Source organism: Leuciscus leuciscus (assembly GCF_965113295.1).
Source record: "Leuciscus leuciscus genome assembly, chromosome: 18".
Taxonomy (NCBI): domain Eukaryota; kingdom Metazoa; phylum Chordata; class Actinopteri; order Cypriniformes; family Leuciscidae; genus Leuciscus; species Leuciscus leuciscus.
Genome location: NC_138742.1, coordinates 27,121,729 through 27,147,025, shown reverse-complemented (window position 1 = coordinate 27,147,025; position 25,297 = coordinate 27,121,729). Strand labels below are relative to the sequence as shown.

The window sequence follows — 25,297 nt, the reverse complement described above, 5'->3', positions numbered from 1 at the left end:
GCAGCAGTGAAGCAGGGGTTTCGCCGCCGAGTCTATTTTGTCTGCGCTGCTCACACTCAATTTAAAGCCCCCTTTCACACAGAGATTCCAGAAAATACACGGATAAAGTGACCCGAGATTTATTTGACCCGGGTTCGTTTGATTTTGGTTCACTCACACTGCCAGTGATTTTCCGGAATCAGAGAGTGCGTCCTCACACAAGCCGTACAAATCCCGTAAAGACACGTGACATCGATGTAACTTAAAATGTCTTAAGTTTGCCTATGAGCTGCGATTTCTCTCTCTGATTCGATCATAAACTTGCACATAACGTATCGTTTCACTAGCTGGCGAACGATCCCGGCTTCAGCGTCATCACTACGACACGGCATTATTAGCCTACTGCTTTTGTTCACACAGCGCGCGTTCCGGGACTGAACACGGCAATGTCACTAGTGTCCCCAACCCGGCATCGATCCCGGGTCATGTTTGCATTCACACAGAAGGCAAAGCGCTGTGTGAAAGGTGCTAAAGTGAAAGCACACTTTTGATGGACAAAATAAATATGATTCCAAACAAAAATGCACAGAATGTGCATGTCTAGTGTGTTTTAACAAGAACTGGATTAGGTTATGTCAGAAAAGAAAATGAAGACTCAAAAATATTTATATAAGATGTACCCATTTAAACTTGTTTTTATTATTCAGTTTGGGTAAAAGGATATGGTATTTTATATATAAAAAATATATAGAAAATAAATATTTGTGTGTGCTGTAAAGTAGTTAGAAAAAATTAAATCGGAATCGGCTAAAAAAATAGGTATCGGCAGGTCAAACTCAATGAAAAATCGGAATCGGCCTAGAAAATTGTATTCGGTGCATCTCTAGTTAGGAGTTATAAATATTATTAAATTGTCTATCTAAATCTAAAACAAATTTCAAGAGAAATATTTAAATTTCTGTACTATTTCTGTGTAAGCCATTATGAAAATGTAAAATGTTTGTGTATTTATATGAGTGTGTGTGTGTGTATATATATAGGCTATGTGTGTGTTGTGGCACAGTGATGAATTTGGAAACTTAAAAATGGCACTTTATGACAAAAAGGTTGCCGACCCCTGGTCTAGTCAAACATTATAAATGTGTGTTATTCTTATCTAGCAACCAAATACATCATTGTATCTCTATCTCAGGTTATAGTTTCTTGCAGACAAAGCAATGTGTACTGTACTGGAACATAAGGCCACATATTAAGGTCTGGGTAGATTAGATGGTAAGTAAACAATCTGTTCTCATAATCAATATGTTGAATGCAGGAGAAATGGGCAGGAATAAAGATCTGAGCGACTTTGACAAGGGCCGATTGTTATGGCAAGGCGACTGGGTCAGAGTGTATCTGAAACGGCAAGACTTGTGTGTTTCTCCTGGTCAGCAATGGTGAGAATTTACCAACTCCTGAAGAGAGACAAACTACAAACCGGCGACCGGGTGTTGGGAACCCAAGGTTCATCGATGCACGAGGGCAATGAAGGCTATCCCGTCTGGTCCGAGCCAATAGAAGCTCTACTGTGGCACAAGTCACATCATTTTAATAATGATTATGGGAGCAATGTGTCACAACACACAGTGAATCACACTCTGCTTGAATGGGGCTGCGTAACCGCAGACCAATCAGAGAGCCTATGATGACCCCTGTCCACCGCCGAAAGCACCTACACTGGGCGAGTGTCAGAACTGGACCCCGGAGCAGTGGAAGAAGGTCGCCTGGTCTGATGTCAGTATCGAATTGAGTTCCCTTTTGCGTCTTATCGCACTTGAATGATTGACTGATCATAGCATAGGCCTACATGTGGACCATCCTCGGTCGGCCACTCTCTCTCTCTCTCTCTCTCTCTCTCTCTCTCTCTGTGTGAAATTAGCGTGTTAGTGACAACCCTGATATATGTGTATAATCTACAATTTCCTAAATTTGCTTAGTCTTATTTGAAGTTTTACTAACAGGAGTAGAAGGGCAGTTTTTAAGCACAAGTTAAAGTAACACTAAGGTACTTTTCCTCTTCGGTCGCCCTACAGGTTGGAAGCGGAATTGTTTTAAAAAAGGACTCTGATCAAAATTGGAGAATACTTTCAGATTCCTCCCTATAACAGTCGGGTTCCGGAAGTACTAACTCCATTCATTTTCTCCATAGGGATATTGATTTTAAACAATAGCAGTGGGAAGTAGCCTACTGCGAATGATGTAATCGAGCCGGTCTCCCTATGCTCTCAAAATAATGTATTTTTTCAATAAACTTAAAATATATTGTTTCTATCGATATAATCATAATTTTTAAATAAGTAGTTTTAAATTTCTACTTCGGCTATAAGTCATCTATGCTGTTCCGATATGACTGGTCAGACTGAGGACGCATTTCAAAACATCTGACCTGTATCGGATTAAAGGGATGGTTCGGAGTAAAATCAACCTAGGGTCCTTTGCACCATGACCTCGAGCCAAACACCCCCCCAGAAGCCTTTTTTCCCTTGGTCGAACATTATTAAAGTTAGAGCTTATTTAGAGATATTAGCTCGACGTCCGGGTTAGCGGTAGCATTAGCCATCAGGCAAGTGTTATTTAAATAAACTCCTGATGTACTTACAAACTTTCCAATGCCTCATTTTATGAGTACAGAACCTATTTGTACTATAAGTTTGGTACCATTCTGGGCAATTAATGAGATACATCATAGGGATCCATTAGCGCCTACACTAAGCCATTCGGCTGATTTCTCTAAATAAGCTATAACTTTAATAATGTTCGACCGAGGGGAAAAAAAGGCTTCTGGGGGGGTGTTTGGCTCGAGGTCATGGTGCAAAGGACCCTAGGTTGATCCCTTTAAGGACCACATTTGGAAGTGGCACAAATCAGAATCGAAAATATAAGATTCCATGTGGTTTGAGCTGTTCACACTGTCATGACAAAAACAGATCTGAGTCACATGTGAGCAAAAAAATAAAATAAAAAATTTGGGCTACATTTGCGTGTATTCGGATTTGGGCGACATGTGCCTGCAGTCTGAATGTAGCCTCAGTGGGGAATCGGTTCAATGCTACTGGAATTGCTCGCCAGTTCAGTGCTGAACAGTGTAAGGATCTATCTCAGCGTACAGTGACGCACAGTTTAAGAGAATTCAGACTGAAATACCACTCTTGGTCGAGCCAAGAATCAAAAGACTTGGCTAACCTTTGCTGAGGAGCAAGTTGTGTGGACAGAGGAGAACTGGTCCAAAGTTCATTTAGTGATGAGAGCAAGTTTAATTTGGCATCCAACTGGGGAAGACTGAACACAAAGTGCGAAAGAAGTCAGTGGAAGGTGGAGGATGAAGTGCCATGGTTTGGGGGATGTTTTCTCCAGCAGGAGTCGGGCCTTTTATACAGCAACATGGCAGGGTGAATGCAACTGTTTATCAGAACCTCCTTTGGCAACATGCAAAAATCTCCCAATCAACCCTCACTTTAAATGCAGGACAATGGCCCCCTGTCATACTGCAAAACGGGTAAAGTAGTTCCTTGAAGCTAAGAACATTGAAATAATGAAATACCCAGCCCAGAGTCCTGATCTAAACCTGACTGAAAATCTCTGGAAAATCCATGGCGACAAAGTTATGGCTAAAAAACCCACTACAGTTACCAAACTGTGGAAGAGACTCTGAGTATATTACACATAGGCCTATATTATGTATTTAATGTCAAATGTAGGCGACTGTACTTAATCATATGAAATTCACAACAAACAGTACAACACCTTGAACAAGTGAAACGTACATTTCTCTGTATGGAAACCAACAGGACGTTTAAAAATATAGCTAACATAAAAATAAAGTAAGTATAAATGGCTCATAATTAAAACACAAACAAACAATAAATAATAAACTTAAAACACAAAAACGTTTGACCCTTAAACCCACTGTATCATGGCATTTCTGCAGGAAATCCTCACTCATCCCTGAAAATGAAATGATTATGATTAATATAAATAATGTCTTTACTTTGACAAATGCAAAAAAACTTACTTTATATTCTTTAATAATAATCATTATTAATTATTCATTATAAAGGCAAAGAATACAGAAGATCATTGTAAAAGCAAGTAATCGAACTGTCTATGGAAAATAAAATCTATAAAAAAAGGAATGACAACAAATTCCAGCTTCAATGATAAAATGATAAACAGATTCAATATTTTTAGCAGATAAAAACTTTATGATTCACTATATCATGACAGCAATATTACAGACACGACAACTCACTGTATTCTCTGTTCTGATGTCAGTTTTGTCTTATTGCCTCAAAGCACGTTTCACTCATTCAAGTCTTTGCATTGATTAAATACAGTTGCATCTGACATTAAATGCCCATATCTGTGACTTTAAGCACACTACTAAATTGTAACAACAACGCATTTGTGAAAATGAAGGAAATAATATTAGCTATCACATTATACAGTTAAATGGGACACATTTACAATACGGTTACACATTTAATGTCTTTTCAAAATGAAAAAGTTAAGAGTAGTTGCCCATTTGTTCTCACTACTTGAATTAGTTCGTTCAGTGCATGTCTGTATATCTTCTTTCTTTGCTCTTTGTATGAGAACATGTGCATATGTTGTGAGAACAACAGCATCAATTGCGTGACTTTCTCAAGTCTGAGAAAGTCTGTTCATACGGGACTTTCTTTTTTTCTTATTGTGGTTTAGCAGAACTGAAACTGAAGTGGTGTACTGAAGTAGCCTATTTCAACACAAATTTGCAGTAAAAGATTAAACTTATCAGCTATTTATTTATGTATTTTACTGATTCTTGAGAGTCGGGACAAAACACGTTTTAAAAAAAACGTTTTAAAAAAAGACACACTATATCAATTAGAGTTATATGTTTCTGCAGAGAAAGGTCTTAGCTATTTAACCATGTAAAGGAACAGGTTCTAAATAAAAACACATTTTTAACAAATAAACATGTTTCCCTTCAGAACTGGATTTGTGTCAACTCCGTCAGACACACTAAAAAGTATACAATTTGAATTCTTCAAATCAAACAAGAATCTAAAGTTCTGAAGTATATTGTAATAGTGTTTAGTTACTCTGATATGTAAAAAAAAAATACAATATATAAACTTAAGTTGTGATTTCACACTATTCTGAAAACTCAGATTTCTAAATATTTGCATTTTCAAACTTTGATTTTAATTTCAATATTGTAAAAACAAATTCCTTAAATAAATAAAACATAAGAGGATGTAGATCAGATGGTCCTTTATTACAAAAACAACATAAACTGAAGGAAGAATATTTGTTTTTCCCAACATTCATACATCCAATGCTGTTGACGAAGATCTGACGGTGTTGACGGAAAGACTGACGGTGTTGGCGAAAAACTGACGGTGTTGACGGAAAAACTGACGGTGTTGACGGAAAAACTGACGATGTTGACAAAAAATGTTTGAATGTTTTACCTCCGATTTGTGAAATGTTCACCTTTTTGAATTAACGGTCTGTTTTCTACAACTTTCACTTAGGAGCAAAAATCTGCCCACTTAGGAGCTTTTTGGCCATATCGCCCAGCCCTACACTGGCTTCTCATTTCTCTATCTCTGTCTCTACATATAAATATATATATTAAAGTGCTGGCAAAGTTACACGTTACACAATAATAAGCAGACCACTGCCTGCCCATTCTCTACAAGTCAGATGTGTATGGTTAAATAATGTAATGCATGCTATGTATGTGCATTTATGTGTAAATAAAACCCTGAAATAACAGTTTAACCCTTCACTATATTTACAAATAATATTATATTCGCACATTAAGAGGTTATTGGTGGATTTGTCAACACCGTCAGCTTACAGGTCAACTCCGTCAGACATAGAACCTGACGGAGTTGACGTCTGACGGAGTTGACGTAAGGGCATGTATTTTCCCGCCAAAACATGTATTGTACACTGCAGCTAGGTAGTTTATCCTCAGTTGCTAGATGTCCCAATAACCTCACTAAAATGCTTAAATTCAATCCACTATGGTTTAAAAAAAGTATCTTAACAGAAAGATGGTATTGACATGGTGCAGCTGTGACCATAGGAATATTGACATTGTTTGTCTAAAATATAAACAAATGTAAAATGTACCAGAGCATGTGTGGTGCTGCATTCACCACAGGCAGGGAGATGAAAAGGGGTCCTCAGGGATATAGCTGACCATGCTATTTCCTGATTTAAAGAGCTTTATGAAAAAATCTGATGGAGTTGACAGAAACTGAGGACACAACTTAAATAGGCAGATTTTTATGGAAAATATTGTTTGATGTTCACTCCATGCATTGTTTTTTTATATTTCTACCCCTTATTTTTTATTTGATATATATGTTTTCACAATTGTAGAGCTTTTTTAAAGTTTTTTGGGATGGTTAATATTGTGACCTCTTGCTGAGGACAAGTGCAATAACATGGACCTTCTAACCACAGACCATACATTTAAACAAATTTTCCCCAAAAAGATAAAAAAGTTTATTCTAAAAATCAGATAGGTATATACAATTCCTTTAGATTTAACTTTGTAAGTATGTCAATCATGATGAATTTCTTATTTTTTGCTATAAATTAGACTTTTCTATGTGGGACATGTTTTGTCCCGACTCTCAAGAATCAGTGATTTATTTAGCCTAGTCATTTAGGCTGCCTAAATTCAGAAAGCCAGGGTGGATGTAATTATGATTAAAGGAAATGTACATATCAGGAGAACAAAACCCGTCGTTTGATTGACTCATGACACCATTTCATTTCCCCTATGGTAATCACTACCAATCGATAAGGAAATGGCTTCATATCCACAATAACCAATAACCGGGTTAACATTTACACGATCATCACTCCTCATGACAGCAGCGCTTGGGCAGGGCCATCCGTTAGATAAACGCATAACACACTTCACTGAAGGGAAAGAAAGAGTGTTAAACACGAAGAGTGACGACGATACTAGGAAGTGATCTAACTCGTGGACAGAGACATGCGATCTATAAAATAATCTATTTTAAGATATAAAATATCACTTTTACTTTTAGGCTATTGCTGCATAGGTGATATAAAGGTAAGTGGATTAAACACATTTGCTTGAACTTTGTCAAAGCATACACTGCTTAACTGGACAATATTTGGGAAATACAGGCGTTTTCGGACTTTTTAATTGATTCTTGGGGTATCGTGGATGCGTTGAGAACGTTCGAATGGAAAATGTCGTCATTCATTGGTGCGTTCAGGACTTCAAATGCTTTTTTGGTTTTATAACATCGTATTTGTATTCCGAATTAAAAAATTCGACCGTTTTTTTTTGTAGATAAGAAGAACAAGATAGAATAAACCATATGAAACTTCTATAATAATAATAATAATAATAATGATAATAATAATATGCAACTATAAAACATTAGGCTAGGCTATACATATAGCCAACTATATATATTTCTAAATATTTATTTTAGTTTGTTTGCTTTTAATGTGTAGGCTACATAATTATGGTCTGATTTGACTGTTCCATTCACCTTCATAGACTACCCTGTAAAACCGGCTTATAAACTACAAAACTACCCTAACTTGTTTGCATTGCAAATGTAGTTTTAAGGAGCGTAATGTCTATGTCAGCGTCAGAGCTCAGGTCAACACACATGCGAGATCTATTAAACTAAAACCTGTTCGCCTGGTGTAGCCTATACTCTTCATTCTGCTTTGACCAGGCTACATTAGCAATAAATATGTTTCATTCAGTGCCAATAATAGTAAAACTGTTGGCGAAAGTTCACCTTTGCTTAATAAGGAAACGGTCAGTCATGGTTTAAAGAAAGGCATGTTTCAAAATGTATAAGTAGCCTATGCTAAACATGCAGTTAAAACACATAATGGCAAATCCTTTTTCTGCTAAACATTTAAGGATTCCTTTACTGCACAACCAGTTCTGTTTTAGGATTGTTAGCCTACTTTTGCTTTTAGAGCCATGTTATTGTAAATTAGGGTTTAAAAACTATAAGTCATTTAACAAACTATGAGTCATTAAAATATAATGTGACAGTTCAACTCTTAGTTTAAATTACCTTTCAGACTTGCAAGGACAAACAAGGAAGTAATTATTACAGCATATACTACCTGAAGCACCCAGGGAAGCTATGTGTGATAAAAAAGAAATTTGACATACAAATCTGTCAGTTTGTAATCTCTCTCTCTCTCTCTCTCTCTCTCTCTCTCTCTCTCTCTCTCTCTCTCTCTCGCTCTCTCTAACACACACACACACACACACACACACACACACACACACACACACACACACACACACACACACACACACACACACACACACACACACACACACACACACACACACACACAATCATGTGTACAGTAAGGAACTTTCAATGGAAGTCTACGAGAACATTCTGGAAATGTGCAGCCTATAGTTAATGAAGCAGACTTTGTGCGTTAATGGAGTACAGTAATGCCTGCAGGTGTTTTAAAAAAAAAAATTATGTAAACACGTTATTGTTGTGTCATGTGGCAGTTAGCAGGTTTCTGGCTTAAGGAGGAGAAAGATTGGATGTAAGATTAGTACACTATTCTATCACTATATAAGTTATTGAATAAGAATATGTGTTATGTTCCTCAGCACAGTTCATTATTGAACAGGGAAAATCCATGGAAACCACACAATTCTGGATTCTACAGAATAAATTTGATTAGACCTACATAAATTGACGAAATCAGAAATGATTGACTCCAAACACTTTTTGCTGAAAAGTGATATTAATAACACAACCATGTATTTTGAAAAACATTTCTGCTAATTTGCAAAAAAAGGCTTAATATTAGCTAATTTGATTATGCTAAGTTAAAAATATAAATAAAAACTTTTCCATCAAGTTTTTTTCTTCACAAAATATGAATGATTTTTAAAATTATAGAAATGTATCAGTTTTCATGCACTTAAACAAAATGACAAAAAGAAGTATTGAAAATGTATCATTTAACTTACAATCTACAAAGAAGTGGAAAATATATGTTCAAATACGGCATTTAATGTCAAAGAACTTTACATAAACATAGTTTATAAAAAAAATTCACAATCTGTAATTTCCTGACGCTGTTTGGATGAAGTAAAACAACCACAGATGTTGCAGCAAACCAGTGTTGGGCTTAAGTTACTTTCAAAAGTAATGCATTAGAATATTGTGTAACTTAGTTACTTTTTATGGAAAGTAATGCGTTACCTTACGTTTACGTGTTTGTCACCTGGGTTGGGCTGGGTTATGCCAATAAATGGGAAAACAAAGTAACTTGCGTTACTTCTTTGAAAAAGTAACTCGGATATTTAGTTGTAAATGGTAATATTAAGCATTACTTTACTAGTTACTTGAAAAAGGTAATCTGATTACGTAACTTCAGCATGTTAGCATTTTCTTCTGTCACTGGCCGTAAATCTAACCTTGAAATCAGGACTAGGCTTAAAATAGTCATACAACTGAAAATCGGCTGACAATTGAACAAATAATTTTAATCTGGCTCAGAGGAATCGTGTCTTTGTGTCCGTTTTTCTGGTGATTAAGGGATGACTTTTTCACCTTACAAATGGTTGTCAAAAGCAAAAATACCATGAAATGCTCCACATATTTTGTGGGAAAGTGTAATATGTGACCATTTTTGGAATCAGCACCCCAAATTTAGTAAGAAAGTATTGCATTTTATTGAGAAAATATGATGCAGGGCGGTGTAATACATATTATTTTCATGTTCACAAATATATCTTTACTCTAGCTTTTCCCTCTCCTCTGTTTGACAACTTACTAGTTTGAGAAGCACAATTTTGCTCTTCTAAATGACAGTGTTGAATGTGTCAGCTGAATGGTTCATAATCGGACATTAATTATTCAAACTGGGTCATGTGAATAATTGAACAATGCAGCTACTGATTAAAGACAATCAAACATGTTGGAAAAACAGCATTTGGAGCGACAAGTGACACAAAGTAAGACTTATGATGTGTTTATTGTTGCTGGTACAGTATTTAAGTGCATATGTGTCTTTAACAGAAGAAAGTGGGTGATGAGATGCTATCTGAAAAAATTCGTCCTGGTCGGAGCTGGTCTTTTCATTATGACCAGCGTCTACATCTACACGCAGAGAGCAGAATCAGGACACCTCAAGGTAAGCTTGTGCTAATAGCATGATTATAAAAAAAAACTGTCATCATTTTCTCACCCTCATGTCATTCCACACCTGACTTTTCTTCTTTCCCGGAACACAAAAGAAGAATGTTGGCAACCAGACAGATTCCATTGACTTCCACTGTATGGACAGAAAATATTCGTTTATGTTCCAAAGCGGAAAGAAAAAATGTCAAACAGGTTTGAAACGACAAAAGGGTGGAGTGATTCTGTTGTATGTCCTGTGTCCCCAAATGACACACTATACATTATGCACTTATACTATACACTGTGTAGAGTATGAATTGTATTCGGTTATTCTGTCAATCAACTCTGATAGTCCCTCCCCCCTCTGTAACACAAGGAAAGCTGTGACCGGTGAACGCATTAAGTGTCCAACATTCTGCACTTCGTTTTTAAGTGCATCATCCAGGTATTTAAAGGCACTTTTTGGAATTTTCAGTGTGAAATCGCCTCACAGTATTTAGACTGGCATAGAATAATGCAGAAGTGCGTGAGTTGGGACAAACTGTTTCACACCACAAGTTGTACTAGCAGTTCAGTTTCATTGTAATGCTGTTCAGGCGTGTTTCCTGTTCATTTGAGGCATAGCCTACGGTTTTTCTTCATCACTCACAGTCACAACAAAATGTTTCCTAGGTGTGGTATACATCATGTTATACTACAGGGCCGTTGAATGCTTGAATCTGATTGGTTGACGAACGTTCTAAGGTGTGCATTATTTTCAGGGAAACGCACGGCTAAAGTAGTTCCAGGCAGGTCTTGACCGCATTACAGTTCCATATCACTTCGCGTAGTCAACTGTAATAACGGAAAATAGGATACAATTCATAACAAGAAAAAGCATTTCGCCCCGTGCGCTTGATCTGCAATTTTCAATGTCTAGCTTCACAATCAATAGAAACATGCAGTTTAATTTGAATAAATAAACTATAAAGTCCTATCTATAATCAATAGAAAATTAAACTGAATATAGGCTAAATAAATGGATAGTCCTGCAGCACGGATTTTTATTGCAGATAATTTAACAGATAAATAATTATTGATAGGCCTACTTGTTAAAAGGGCTTTGGGTTTCATTTATTTGGCTAGTCTACTGTCATCTGTCAATAATAGAAAAAAAAAAGAATTAACGAATTAATTAAAACGAATTGAATTAATTAATAAATAATATTGACGCACATGCTTTTCTGTCTCATTATTGCAACATCTCTCTCTAATAACTGCATTAATAACTGCATAAAGCCGGGAACACACTTTAAGGCTGGTGTTGTGCCGAATTTCGACCCCCTGCCAAATTATTACCCCCCTCGTTGAAGTCAGTACCTGATTGCCTAATCCCAACCCCACCCCTAATCCTAACCCCTCCCCCACAACTAAACCTAAACCTACCAATACTAGGGGGGTAATAATTTGGCGGGGGTCGAAATTCGGCACAACACCGGTTATGAATGTAATTTGATACTTATGACTGATCATGCCCAAACGCGTGTTCAGCGCGTTCAGTCTGTGTTCAAAGTCGGTGTTTAAAATCTGCTGCAGTCGATGAAAACAGTCAGAGAATGTGTCAGCGAGTCGTGTGTCCCCAGCATTAGTCTGCTATCAGCGGCTCAAACCTCCGTTACTAACTCTGAAATTACGTTTTGGAATTAGCAACGGAGGCATGGGATTAGATGCGTAAGAAATTAGTCCTACATACAAGAGCGTTTTAATGACAAAAACTTTACAAACGTCTTGAAATACATAATCTGAACAATGTTTCGAGGTGTGGTAACTGTAGTATAAGCGGAATAATTGACTTCAGGCCGTTGAATTATTAGAAAAATAATGCACACCCGAGGTGTAACGGCCACTCCGCTTCGCGTCGTGACCGCATTACCACCTCGGGTGTGCATTATTTTTCTAATAATTCAACGGCCTGTCGTCAATTATTCCTTACTTTGAAAGCGTTGTGATCAAGCGGAAACCTTGTGGTCTCTCTCTTGAATCTGACACAGAAGTGTCTTAAACTGCAATTCACCTACAGCCTCCAAAAGAGAGTCAATCACATAAACCCCCCATGTTAATATGCCCAACTTTACAGCAGAAAAAAATATGTTTACATCCTGGTGCAAAAAGTGGTTTTGGTCTATAGCCTATAGCTAATTTTGCCCTTCATGACAACTGTGAGGGGGGGTGAACTTTTTTTATAACTCATCCGTTTAAATTATATTAAGCTTTAAATTTCTGCATAATTAAGGGCGTGGCCACTTGATTGACAGGTGGATTGCCTCTGCTGTCACTACTAGTATAGCCGTTTGTCTGCTGTCTGTTAGCGTCACGTCACCTCAGCTAATTCGCAGCTTTGCCTGTTTCCGGTCATCCGGGAGTGACGCGCTGCCAAGATGGCGACGGCCGGCTCCGCCCACTTTAGGCTTCAAAAATGTTCTTCAGAAACCTACGGGTGACGTCACGGACACTACGTCCATATTATTTTACAGTCTATGGTTGTGATATGCTGAACGCTTAAAGGACAAATCCAGTGAAAAATGAACCTAGGGGTAATTAACACATGGTTACCGAGTCGATCGTTCCCTGAGATGCGTTTTCATGATAATCAAATATAAAGTGTTTTATCTTTAAAAACAGATTAGCTTATAACACTAGTATATAGGGCACGGAGTAAGTAAAAGTAAATCGCTAGTTAATACCACTAACAAGGCTCAAAATAGTCTCACACTAACACGGTAGACTAATGAGGGTCCATACATGCAAACCGAAGCATTGAGAACTTTGTAAGTGTACAGACAGTTTAATAAGAAGATACTTTATAATGACAGTACATTACGCGTTTACATGCAGGATCCATTTTGGAAAACAGTCTCGACTAGTCGAGCAACGAACGCCGCGCTAAGTGAGCTGGTCGATAGGAATTACGCATAGTGAAATCTAACGTAGCACGGCGTTCGTGACTCGATTAGTCGAGACTGTTTTCCAAAATGGATCCTGCATGTAAACGCGTAATGTACTGTCTTTATAAAGTATCTTCTTATTAAACTGTCTGTTTTTAAAGATAAAACACTTTATATTCGATTATCATGAAAACGCATCTCAGGGAACGATCGACTCGGTAACCATGTGTTAATTACCCCTAGGTTAATTTTTCACTGGATTTGTCCTTTAAGGGCAGGTGTTCATTCATGTGAGTGGCAATCGTGTAGTGAGTACGATCAAAGATGCGATATGAGAGAAGTGCCGATTTTTCGGAGATGTGACTGTGTGATTTAGCATGCTAAATATCTGTTCGCCCAAAAATGATTTTTTTTGTCATCATTTACTCACCCTCATGTTGTTCAAGACCTGAGTTTCTTTCTTCTGTTGAACACAAAAGAAGATATTTTGAAGATTGTTGGTAACCAGACAGTTGACGGTATAGCCATTGACTTCCATAGTATTTTTTTTTTCCTACTATGGAAGTCAATGGCTAGTACCGACTGGTTACCGACATTCTTCAAAATATCTTCTTTTGTGTTCAACAGAAGAAAGAAACTCATACAGGTTTGGGACAACTTCAGGGAGAGTAAATGATGACAGAGTTTTCATTTTTGGGTGAACTATCCCTTTAAGTGTGACACCTAAACCGTGTGTAGCAACTCATGATGTAATAACTGCACATAATGTAAAAACGGCACATAATGTAATTAAGTATTACATTATTATTGTAATAAAATGTTCATTTTCTCAAAACGTTATAAAATCGTGAGCTCATAATGTAATAAAAAATTGTATATTATGAGAAATGTATTACATTATTAACTCACCAAAAACATGTCATATTTGCATAATTGTAATAACTTTTAAAACATAAAAAATATTAGTATACCCTTACAGTACATTTAAAAATGTCTTAAACCACCTGCAATATGCAACAGATTTAAATATTCATGCAATTATTATTATTATTATTAAACAAAGCATTGGTATTCCTTTACAGTACATTTAAAATATCTTAAATCCAGTTTTATCCTGCCTACAAAATCCACCAGATTACTGACACTACTACTACTACTACTACTACTACTACTACTAGTTGCCCTCTGATGTACATTCATTCAGGCTTTGTTTTGCTGTAACTTATATTAAAGTGAAGAAATGTTTGCATTGTTTGTGCTCTGTGCTGCCGTTGGCTGAAGCAGATAACATTTTATCACACACACACACACACCTCATTGCTGTATTGATACTGTGGGGTTTTCTTCACAACATTTTTACACAGTATTGGTATTTAACACTGTTTGTCATTTAACAGTGTGTATAAAGTATGTATATAAGAAGTAGTTGTAGTAGTAGTAGTGTATAATAATAATAATAGTACTTGTCTGGTGGATTTTGTTGGTAGGTTAAGACTGGATTTAGATTTTTTTAAATGTGCTGTAAAGGAATACAAATGCTTTATGTTTAATAAAAATATAATAATAATAATAATTGCATGAATATTTAAATCTGTTGCATTTCACATGTAGATTTTTTTCTTTTTTTTTTTAAATGTACCGTAAGGGAATAGTAATATTTGTTTATGTTTTAAAAGATGATTATGATAATATGACGTTTTTGGTGAGTTTATAATGTAATACATTTCTCATAATGTAAAAATTGTAATTACATTATGAGCTCAATATTTTATTACTTTGTGAAAAGATTATTTCATTATGAACATTTTATTACAATCAAAATGTAATACTTATTACATTATGTGCAGTTATTACATTATGTGCAGTTATTACATTATGTGCAGTTATTACATTATGTGCAGTTATTACATTATGAGTTGCTACAGCGTGATTTCCCCTTACCTTGAGGGAATGATTTATTTGAGGATGTTGCATAATTGCATAAACACTTCTCTTAGGAAACCGTTAAGTGATTCATGACAGAGACTCGGGATATGTCAAATTTCTGTTGTTGCCATGCACACGCTATTTGTTAACGCAGATAGCGGTAAGTTTTCACAGAAAACCACATAACATGGATAAGGAAATCAAAAAAGACAACTAAATATAAAAGAGAAGGACCAGACGAGATGGATACTCAAAGAATGATAGTTAAGGGGCTTTATGCAACACATTGTTTTTTAGGAGATTACTTAAGTGAAAAAAAAATAGATACTTAAGGGACATTCTAAAGGTTTATTATGTTTCACTTATAAAAACCCTTAAGTAACACAAGGGTTATTTTCTGCGACACCCTAAAGTTTAAGGAAAACATACTGTAAGATACACTGGAAAATATCCAGTATATCTTGGAAAACATACTGGAAAATTACACTTAAGGTGCTTTATGCAACTGGGCACTGGACCTCGGTCTGTTTACACGAGACTGTTTTCAATAAAAAATGTAATGTGTTTTAGCCGTTCATTTACATGACAACTGTGTTTTGGGGGATTGAAAACAAACTTTTGAAAACTGGTTTCAAAGTGCAAGTTTGTTAAAACAATACCGTTATCGTCTCTGTGTAAACTACAAAAACTTGAATTTGTGAAAACGGTGATGTCATGTACATGTGTATTACGTGTTCAGTCGGAGCGTAGTGTTTCTTTACAAAGTGGCATCGCCATCTACTGGCCTGGCATGAACAATACAGCGTTTTTAGTCGTTTTCACGGATCCGTGTGAACGGGAATCATTTTGAAAATGTTGTCGTCTGTACGCGAAAAGCGCAATGGAAAAACGTTTCTGTTTATAGTACATCGTTGTCGTGTAAACATCGTTGTTCCACTGCACACGACAGATAACAGCCAATGGATTCTTCCTATTGAAGTGTTGTATAATGTGTGTGTGGTATCCTTACTACAATACTTTATATTGGATTGCAATTAAATGTAAAAGTTCCGTTTTTGTGGATACACATCTTTTTTGTTCAATCGGCACGACACCACAATGTGTGACTCCGATCTGTTGCGTAGTGTGAGAAGAACAGCAATCCAACGACTTTGAAAATCATGTAGTGTGTTCCCATCTAAAGCTGTGTTCACAGTGACTGTCGCTGCATGTCTCCAGTAGCTGGCGGTGAGGTCGCTGGTGGGCGTTCCCACTACTGTTGTCTAGGAAAGTTTATGAATGACATTCACGGATTCCATGTTGTAGACACCGAATCAGTTTTCTTGCAGCTAAAAACAAACATTTTGGAGGGAAAAGACTAAAAATGGAATCAGTGCATAAAATGCTTAATATTAGAGATGAACGAGAAACGGCAAGTGCCATCGCGGCTGGAAATCGTGTCGCTCAGCTCTCCATTGAAATGAATGGGATCTGCGTGTCGTCGGCAGTGTGAACGGGGCTTAACACTAAACCTCCTGTAGGATCATGTTTGTAGGTGATGTTGATGTAATATGATGATCTAGACCTGTAAATTGTATGATTTTTTTTTTTTTTTTTGCTACAGGGTCCAGCGAACTGGATTTGGGATAGAGAGACTTGGGTTGAAGATCTCCAGAGCCATTACCTGCATTTCAATGTTTCCATTAAAGTTCTGGCAGGAGACCTCCAGCAGTCCAAGAGTGAGTTTATCTATTCACAACTAGCAGAGAATTTACCGGAAGAAGTTTTGTTTAGATACAACAGATTTCGAAGATAATGCTTGAAAATCACTAAGGGAAGTGCAATTGAAATTTATGTCCATGATTTAATTCGATGTAGTTCTTTTACTAAATTACTCTTAAAATAATCAACATATTTATGAATAAGTGCAGCTTGTGGGGACCATTCACACAAAACACCTGCAATACTTTTAAACCGATTATTAAAGCTACACTGTGTAGGATTTCTCCCATCTAGCTGTGAAATTGTTTATGACTACCAACTGAATATTACTTTCTAGCCCCTCCCATTCCAAGGGCGTTTTAACTCCTACGGTGGCCGTATTATTTCAAATCTTCCGGCAGTCGTGAGTAATCTCCCCCTCGCATTCGTCACGGTGCCACTGCGTGTAAAAACGCGAAAGGCGAAGCTTGAATTTCCAGGTATGTCCCTCTTAGGCTAATGTATTTTCAAGATGGAGGCGCAACATGGCTGCCGCCATTCGAGCGACTCGCTCGTATGTATTCTAAATGGCAGATTCTACGCTTACGAGAATACTTGATTAGTTGGTAGAAGTAATTACACATTAATGAGCACATATCATTTTGAAAGAACAAAGTGTTTTTTGCTAAGAATCAACAGAGTATATAATAAAAAATTACACAGTGTAGCTTTAATGTACATGTGCGCCAGGCGGATGTCCTCCTTTGTTCCACCAGTTCTTAAAATAACTTTTCAAGCTCCGTTCCGGACACTGATTGCCAGACTGTTTCTGCAAGACCGCATCCTGTGTTGGCTTGGCTAGACATGAAAGTTTTGTTTTTCAGTAAAAGGGCGTGCTTTATTGGAAACAAGCTATTTCCTTGAGAATACATCCTGTTATTAAACTGCCGTTCAAACTAACTTCGAACTTCTAACTTCTTCCCCCCGCCAGCATTTTATTTTTATTTTTTTAAGTTGGCAGCCAGCGCCAGCATTTTTTATCATTTTCACAAAACTTTCATGTCCCCCAAAATCTTCTATTGTATGAACAGTCAATATATCAAAAGAAACAACAGAGCATCTGCTTTAAAAAAAACTCTTGAATGTGGGTAAGTTTCATAAAAAAAAGCAAAATTTTGAACAAAAAGATGAGAAAATCACATTGTCCGGATAGGACTGAAAACGATGATCAAAACATAGATGGAGTAGATCGAGTTCATCAACACCCCCAAAGCTTCACAGTCCTGTAGCTCGTCCTGGGTCGATATTTCATTCAGTAACATTAGGCCGTTTTGATTTATATGCTGTTGAATGTTTGTCCCTGTTCACACCTGGTATTAAGATGCGTTTCGGTCGATCGGATCACAACTGGACGACTCTAAATACAGGAGTAAACGGGTCTAAAACGACCACTTTCCACCACTTCCAGAGGTAGTTAAAAACACATTCGACCGGATTGCTTTCGTAGTGTAAACACTCATGTGGTCGAATGTGTTCAAACAGCCACAAAAGACCGACTTCTCTCTGCATACTGACCTAATGAGTAACATTATGGGAAGAGCTATAGCCAGACAAGATTCAAACTTTGTTGGCTAAAAACCCAAGTTTGGTTTAAAGAAGAAAAAAGTACCAAGCACAATGTTCTCTCACCATTCCTGATTTCTAACACACACTCAGTGTTCAGCTGGTCTCGAGTCTGTCAGAGCAGAAACTAAAGCTGCTGTTCTCCGTGTGTTTATCCGTCGTCTCCGTTCGTGTTCATATCTAAACTACACGAGCTTATTTCGCCCATTAGATCGAAAGATTTGAAAAAGCCCATACATTTCCTCGCCCATAGACCCTCCTCTCGAGGAAATCAGGACAGAGGTAGTTGAAAGTGGACAAAAGAGGCGGATTAAAACACCAGGTGTAAACGGGAATGTCTCCCTCGTCTACTTGTGATCCGATCGACCGAAACGCATCTTAACACCAGGTGTAAACAGGAGCTTTAATGATCGTGTTAGTTTACATGTGTATAAGCAATGCTTCTATGGCTTGTTTCTTCTTCACCTGTTTTGCCCTCTACCGTATAATGCTACCGTAAATCCTCTACCATGGATTGCTGGAAAATTCCATCAATGCTGAGGAAAGATTTAAGACTTTGTGAACTTAATGAATCCCTGTAAACAACTTTGTAGTCACATCCCTGTGGTTTCATCCTTTTTCAGAGTACCTAACGGTGGGCCTCTCGTCTGTGAAGAGAAAAAAGGGCAGTTATCTTCTGGACACTCTTCGGTCAATCTTCACCGAGTCCTCAGAGGAAGAGCTGGATCAAATGGTGGTGGTCGTCCTTCTCGCTGACTTTGACGTGAGCTGGATCCGGGAGACCTTACAGAAAATCACAGATCAATTCCACCTGCATCTGTCGAAGGGTCGACTGCTTGTTATCCACGTCAACGAAGAGAACTATCCTCCCCTTACAGGACTGAAGAGGAACTTCAACGACGCTCCCGACCGCGTGTCCTTCCGTTCGAAGCAAAACGTGGACTACTCCTATTTGCTCCATTTTAGCAGTAACCTCTCCCAATACTATATCATGCTGGAGGATGACGTGAGCTGTTCGAAGAACTTTCTCTCCAGTATGCATGAGCACATCCGTTCGATGGACAACTCGAAGTGGGTCACGCTGGAATTCTCTAAGTTGGGCTACATCGGAAAACTCTACCAATCCAAAGATCTGCCCATCCTGGCCCGTTTCCTTTACAATTTCTACCAAGAGATGCCCTGCGACTTCCTGCTGTCGCATTTTCACAAATTGTTGATGCAGGATAAAGTCATTCGTTTCCGCCCATCTCTGTTTCAGCACATGGGCACTTACTCGTCATTTAGGGGGACATACAATCACCTGAAGGATGAGGACTTCGTCGAAGAAGTTGCTGATAACCCTCCGGCAGACATTCGCACGAACATTGAGACTTTTGAGACCAATACAGCCGAAAAGGCTTACAGTCAAGATTTAGGGTATTTCTGGGGCGTTTCCCCTATTGGCTCAGAAAACTACTTTTTAGTGGCCTTTCATGAACCGGTTCTTATCTCCCGTGTCCAAATACGAACAGGATCGGATGGAAAAGATCAGCTGGTCTCTGCTGATGTGGAACTTGGGAAAACTCTGGTGAAAACGGAGTCTGCGTTGGATTGTTCGGGATTTCAGGCACTAGGTTCTCTTCAGAACGGACAGTTTAATAAACCCGATGTCCAGAAACTTGTGCCCACAACCGTGGCATGTTTACGAATTCGAGTCACAGCACCCCAACCGGACTGGGTTATCATAAAGAGGATCCAGGTCTGGACTGTTAAAGCTGGGGAAAAAAACATGAGAAAAGCGGTTTCTAAAGCTGTTCTGCAGCAGAAAGGAATTCTTTATCATCGCTGACGTAGATTTGAATCTTTAAAATCTGTGTCTGAGGATCAGGGATATTATAATAAACTAAAACTAAAAACATTTTTTAAAAAACTGTTGTTAACTGGAAAAACTTATTTTATTTCAGCTAGTTACCAACATTTCTCATTGTCCTGAAGTAACTTGATTTACTAAAAAAGGTTACATTCAAATTGAAATGAAAACACAACAAAATTACCAAAACTTTGACTAAAATTAAAATGAAAACGGAAAATATAAACATAAAATACAATTCAAAGTATTAGTAAAAACTATAATAATTCTCTTAATACGGCACAAAATAATTGTATTAAGCTGTATTTTGATTGTGTTTTCAAGTAAAAATATTGTAATAAAGCAGAATTGAACAGGATATTCAAACTTTCAGAAAATATATGTTGTATATAAGTTTATTTTTCTAAAATATTTTTTTGTGGTTTTAAATTAATTTGAACTTAAATATGTTTCATTTATTTTAATGAACTTAGTTTAAAAGTGAAATTAACTTTTAACTTTTCTTAAAAAAAAAAAAAAAAAAAAAAGATTCTTTTGATAACTTTTTGCAAGGTTTCCCAAGATAATACACATTAATTTTCATGCAAATAATGTTAGTATAACAGGAGTTTAATTAATTAATGAAGAATTTAGTATTTTGTCTGAAGAATTCAGACAAAAGAAGAATTTAGCCTCTGGTCAATCTGCTGCCTTACATATAAGTTACAAAAAGTTAACATTTTAAGAGATAAAAGTGCCACAAAAAAAAACCTCCTCAATTAATATAAATAACTATTAAAATATGAAGTTTGAAATATGAAGGCCTGGTTATGTGGTTGAGTGGTGAAAGAGGATACCAATAAGTAAAGAACATTTTACAGTCAAAATATTTACATTTACAAGCCTTTTTTAAAGTGAATGTTTGTTAGGAATATACTGCCCCCTAGGTGTAGTAGCCTTGAAATACATTCTGAAATACTAATTAGTAATTTCATGGCTTTAAGCACCAGTGAGGGGGAAGTGCAGATACTACACACACACACACACACACACACACACACACACACACACACACACACACACACACACACACACACACACACACACACACGTTGGGTTTCCATGTTTTATGGGGACCTTCCATAGACACAATGATTGTTATACAAACTATATAAACACACATACACACACACACACACACACTTGAACTTAATTTTGTTCAGTATTTGGTGAAAGGACTTTTATACCAAAGTGACATGCTGCATTCATCATGTGTCTGACAATCATATCAGCATTTGTGATTTATCAAACTAAGCCTAAAGAACAGGGTACTAATGTTCGCTGACTACTGTATGTTCTCTTTCAGAACTTCTGTATGTATATATGAATGTTATAATTCTGAGATAACTGCACAACTCAATTGCATAAAACTGTATGCTTGTTGCACAATTACATAACACCAGAAACCAATCTGTTTCATATGTTTGCTCTATGAATATAGAGAATATAGAAAAAAATATTTTTTGTTTTTGTTTGTTTGACTCTTGTCTGTATGACAGACAATTAAACACCTTTCATGGCTGTGGAGACGGGATAATTTACATTCTTTTTGTCATTATTGCAAAAAAAAAATTATAATAACACTTTAGGATGGTACTACGCTTTGCATTATGTGTCTAATATGAAATAATGAACTGCTAACTGTATATGTTGTGTTTATGTGTGGGTGGTCTTTAATGAACTGTATATTGCACTATTTTATGTATTGTTAGTCATATAGGGAGTCAAAAAACGTGGATCCATAGTGAAAATGTATCAATTTTGCATTTTTATTATTTAAATGAACATTTGTTGAAAATATTTGATGCTACAGGATATGAAATGGTTTAAAATTAAACATTTTAATGTGTCTGTATTTTCATTTTTTCCCCCAAAATCCTAAAACGTTCTGATTATTTCCGAGGTTAAATGAGGTTTTAATTATTACAATGTTTTCTGACTTTTGGAGCCCACTGTAGATACAGTGCGTAATGTGTTAGATACATCATACACTATAGGTTTTGTTTTATTCGTTACCAAATAATGTAATAGTAATTTTAATTGTAAGTGTGAACATAATTTAAAAATGATAAATAATAATGGAAAATATGCTTTGCGTATTCTTCAACACCAGCCTCAATGACTGGTCGAAGACACTCCTGCCCGTGGATGATGCTGTGGAGTGCTGAGTGTGTGGAGTGGGTGCTGGTGCAGTGTGACCGTTTACCATCTGCCTTGCAAATGAGGACCATGCCAGCCCCGCTCCGGACCCAGATCCCAGTCAGCCTTCAGCCATGCCCTCAGCGGATCAAAAGCCAGAGCCCACCGCTGACTTGGAGACCAGCCCGTCTGGCACCAACAACCAGGCCACGTTCAAAGTCACTTAAATCACCTTTATTCCCCATTCTGATGCTCAGTTTGAACTTCAGCAGATCGTCTTGACCATGTTTACATGCCTAAATGAATTGAGTTGCTGCCATGTGATTGGCTGATTGTGTGTATATATATACCACACACACTATATTGGTAAAAGTATTGGGACACCCCTCCTAATCATTGAATTCAGGTGTTCTAATCACTTCCATGGCCACAGCTGTATAAAATCAAGCACGTAGGCATGCAGACGCTTCTGCAAACATCTGTGAAAGAATGGGTCGCAGCGTGGAACTGTGATAGGTTGCCACCTGTGCAATAAGTCCATTCGTAAAATTTCCTAACTACTAAATATCCCACTGTCAACTGTTAGTGGTGTTAAAACAAAGTGGAAGCAATTGGGAACAACAGCATCTCAGCCATGAAGTGGTAGGCCATGTAAAATCACAGAGCGGGGTCAGCGCATGTTGAGGCGTACAGTGTGCAGAAGTCGCCAACTTTCTGCAGAGTCAATATCTACAGACCTCCAAACTTCGTGTGGTCTTCAGATTAGCTCCAGAACAGTGTGTAGAGCTTCATCGAATGGGTTTCCATGGCCGAGCAGCTTCATCCAAGCCTAACATCACCAAGTGCAATGCGAAGCATCGGATGCATTGGTGTAACGCACGCCGCCACTGGACTCTAGAGCAGTGGAGACGTGTTCTCTGGAGTGACCAATCACACTCCGATGGACGAGTCTGGGTTTGGCGATTGCCAGGAGAACGGGACTTGCCTGACTGTATTGTGCAAAGTTTAAAGTTTGGTGGAGGGGGGATCATGGTGTGGGGTTGTTTTACAGGGGTTGGGCTTGGCCTCTTAATGCTTCAGCATACCAAGACATTTTGGACAATTTCATGCTCCCAACTTTGTGGGAACAGTTTGGGGATGTTCCTGTTCCAGCATGACTGCACACCAGTGCACAAGTCAAGGTCCATAAAGACATGGATGAGCGAGTTTGGTGTGGAGAAACTTGACTGGCCTGCACAGAGTCCTGACCTCATCGTGTCCAACTCGTGCCTGACCTCACATATGCGCTTCTAGAAGAATGGTAAAAAATTCCCATAAACACACTCATAAACCTTGTGGAAAGCCTTCCCAGAAGAGCTGAAGCTGTTATAGCCGCAAAGGGTGGGCCAACTCCATAATAAACCCTACGGATTAAGAATGGGATGTCATTAAAGTTCATATGTATAAACTTTTGGCAATATAGTGGCAATATCCCAAAACTATTGTCAATTTAGTGTTCTATATATATAGATGTATATAGGTATTAAATCTGAAACAAAACGGCACATTCACCTTTGACCTCTGACCTTGGCCGAAACAGGCTCCTATCTCAGCTGTCCCTCAGAAGATATGGCTGAGGAGACATCACAGAAAATAGGGATGGGTCATGTATCCCCGTGACCCAGTTTTTCCTGGAGCAACCAGCGTGTATCACGTTGCCCTCTAGCGTTAACTTCCATGTCCCATGTTCAACGTGACCAGGTCGACTTGCTGGCGAGACGCTGTGAATGTAACTGATTGCACAACCATATATTGTCCTCCTGGAATCCTCTGTGCGCCCTAGAGAATCTTTCGATTATAAAGGGCTCAAATATCATCCTAATTATATAAACTCTGCTAACCGCGACATTGTAATTATTGAGGCTGACAGTGCACTAAACATAGACTGATTCAGTTACAGTCACCTGGAGTCAATGCTGTGGTCAAGACCAACACACACATCACCCCACGCTGAGGCTTTCTTCTCCAGCGGTCTGTCATGTTTCAGTGCTCGCTTGACCTGAACAAGTGAAATAAAGTGGCTTCCTTTTTTTAATATATATTTGAAGGTTTCTTTGCAGGTTGGTCAACTGATTGATGGAGAGCTCTATGGATATAAGAGACTGAACTTCATTTGGGATTTGGAACTATAATTTCCAAAACAAAAAATTAAACAACTACTACTATTATGGTTATGATAGTCGAATATGCATTAACCCTCATATTCTAACATATATTCTTATTCTGATTTTACTGCCTGTTTTTACACAATGTTTAAAGTGCCAGATCAGGTGAAAAACAGTTCCTGGCAAGCACAAAAAAAAAAAAAAAAAAAAGAATTAATAATGGAAATTTCAATCAACCTGATGGTTTAATTCTGACCTAATTCAATCTAGCTGTTATAACCCTTTATTTGTCCATAAAAAGGCATTTTAGCTGTTAAAATGTATGGTATGTAAATTATTGTACGCTTTTATTTTTATTTATTTTGCTAAGAATTTTTATTGTGTTTTATACCCAAACAGAATATTTTTCAGTGCAGATTTGTGAAATTCTAATAAAATTCATAAATAAGTCACAAAAATATTAAAGTCACTAGATATTAACCTCATACTTTAATATTTAGATTTTTTTTTCTTAGGCTATTAAAAGATTTTTGAGAATTATATTGCAATGTGTATTTTATACATATTACATGTTTAAATTAGTGAAATAAAAAAGAACAACGTGAACAAAAATGCTATATTCATCATTTTTCAGCTGTATCTGACCCATTTATATATATCACAAGTCTGATCGTTCGACCGATTGAGTTTAACATGTTTCCTTTCAGGTGTCACGATGAATTATGTAATGAAAACATGTACAGATCTAATGACAGGAGAACCAGGGTTCAATAGTTCATTTAAGTGCTA

General features: G+C 37.3%; 1 protein-coding gene and 3 long non-coding RNA genes across 4 annotated transcripts in view; 1 reads left to right on the top strand and 3 right to left on the bottom strand.

Annotated features, from left to right (window-relative positions):
* LOC309480700 overlaps positions 1-18,954 on the bottom strand; it is an 87,322-nt gene extending 68,368 nt beyond the window's left edge. The window contains exon 1 of the long non-coding RNA XR_014199734.1: positions 18,161-18,954. This is a non-coding gene — a long non-coding RNA (uncharacterized lncRNA). The remainder of the gene's footprint in view (positions 1-18,160) is intronic.
* On the top strand, positions 6,935-21,806 carry LOC309480579 (alpha-1,3-mannosyl-glycoprotein 4-beta-N-acetylglucosaminyltransferase C). The gene is made up of 4 exons (XM_082145168.1): positions 6,935-7,099; positions 10,083-10,197; positions 16,638-16,752; positions 18,961-21,806. The coding sequence occupies exons 2-4, from the start codon at positions 10,096-10,098 to the stop codon at positions 20,163-20,165; spliced, it is 1,422 nt and encodes a 473-aa protein (XP_082001294.1). The 5' UTR covers positions 6,935-7,099; positions 10,083-10,095; the 3' UTR covers positions 20,166-21,806.
* LOC309480696 lies at positions 8,523-10,074 on the bottom strand. Its single transcript, XR_014199730.1, has 2 exons — positions 9,493-10,074; positions 8,523-9,432 (listed from the first exon to the last, which is right to left on the bottom strand). It is a non-coding gene; the product is annotated as an uncharacterized lncRNA (long non-coding RNA).
* Positions 21,163-22,865, bottom strand: LOC309480686. Its single transcript, XR_014199716.1, has 2 exons — positions 21,225-22,865; positions 21,163-21,194 (listed from the first exon to the last, which is right to left on the bottom strand). It is a non-coding gene; the product is annotated as an uncharacterized lncRNA (long non-coding RNA).
* Between the last annotated feature and the right edge of the window lie 2,432 nt (positions 22,866-25,297).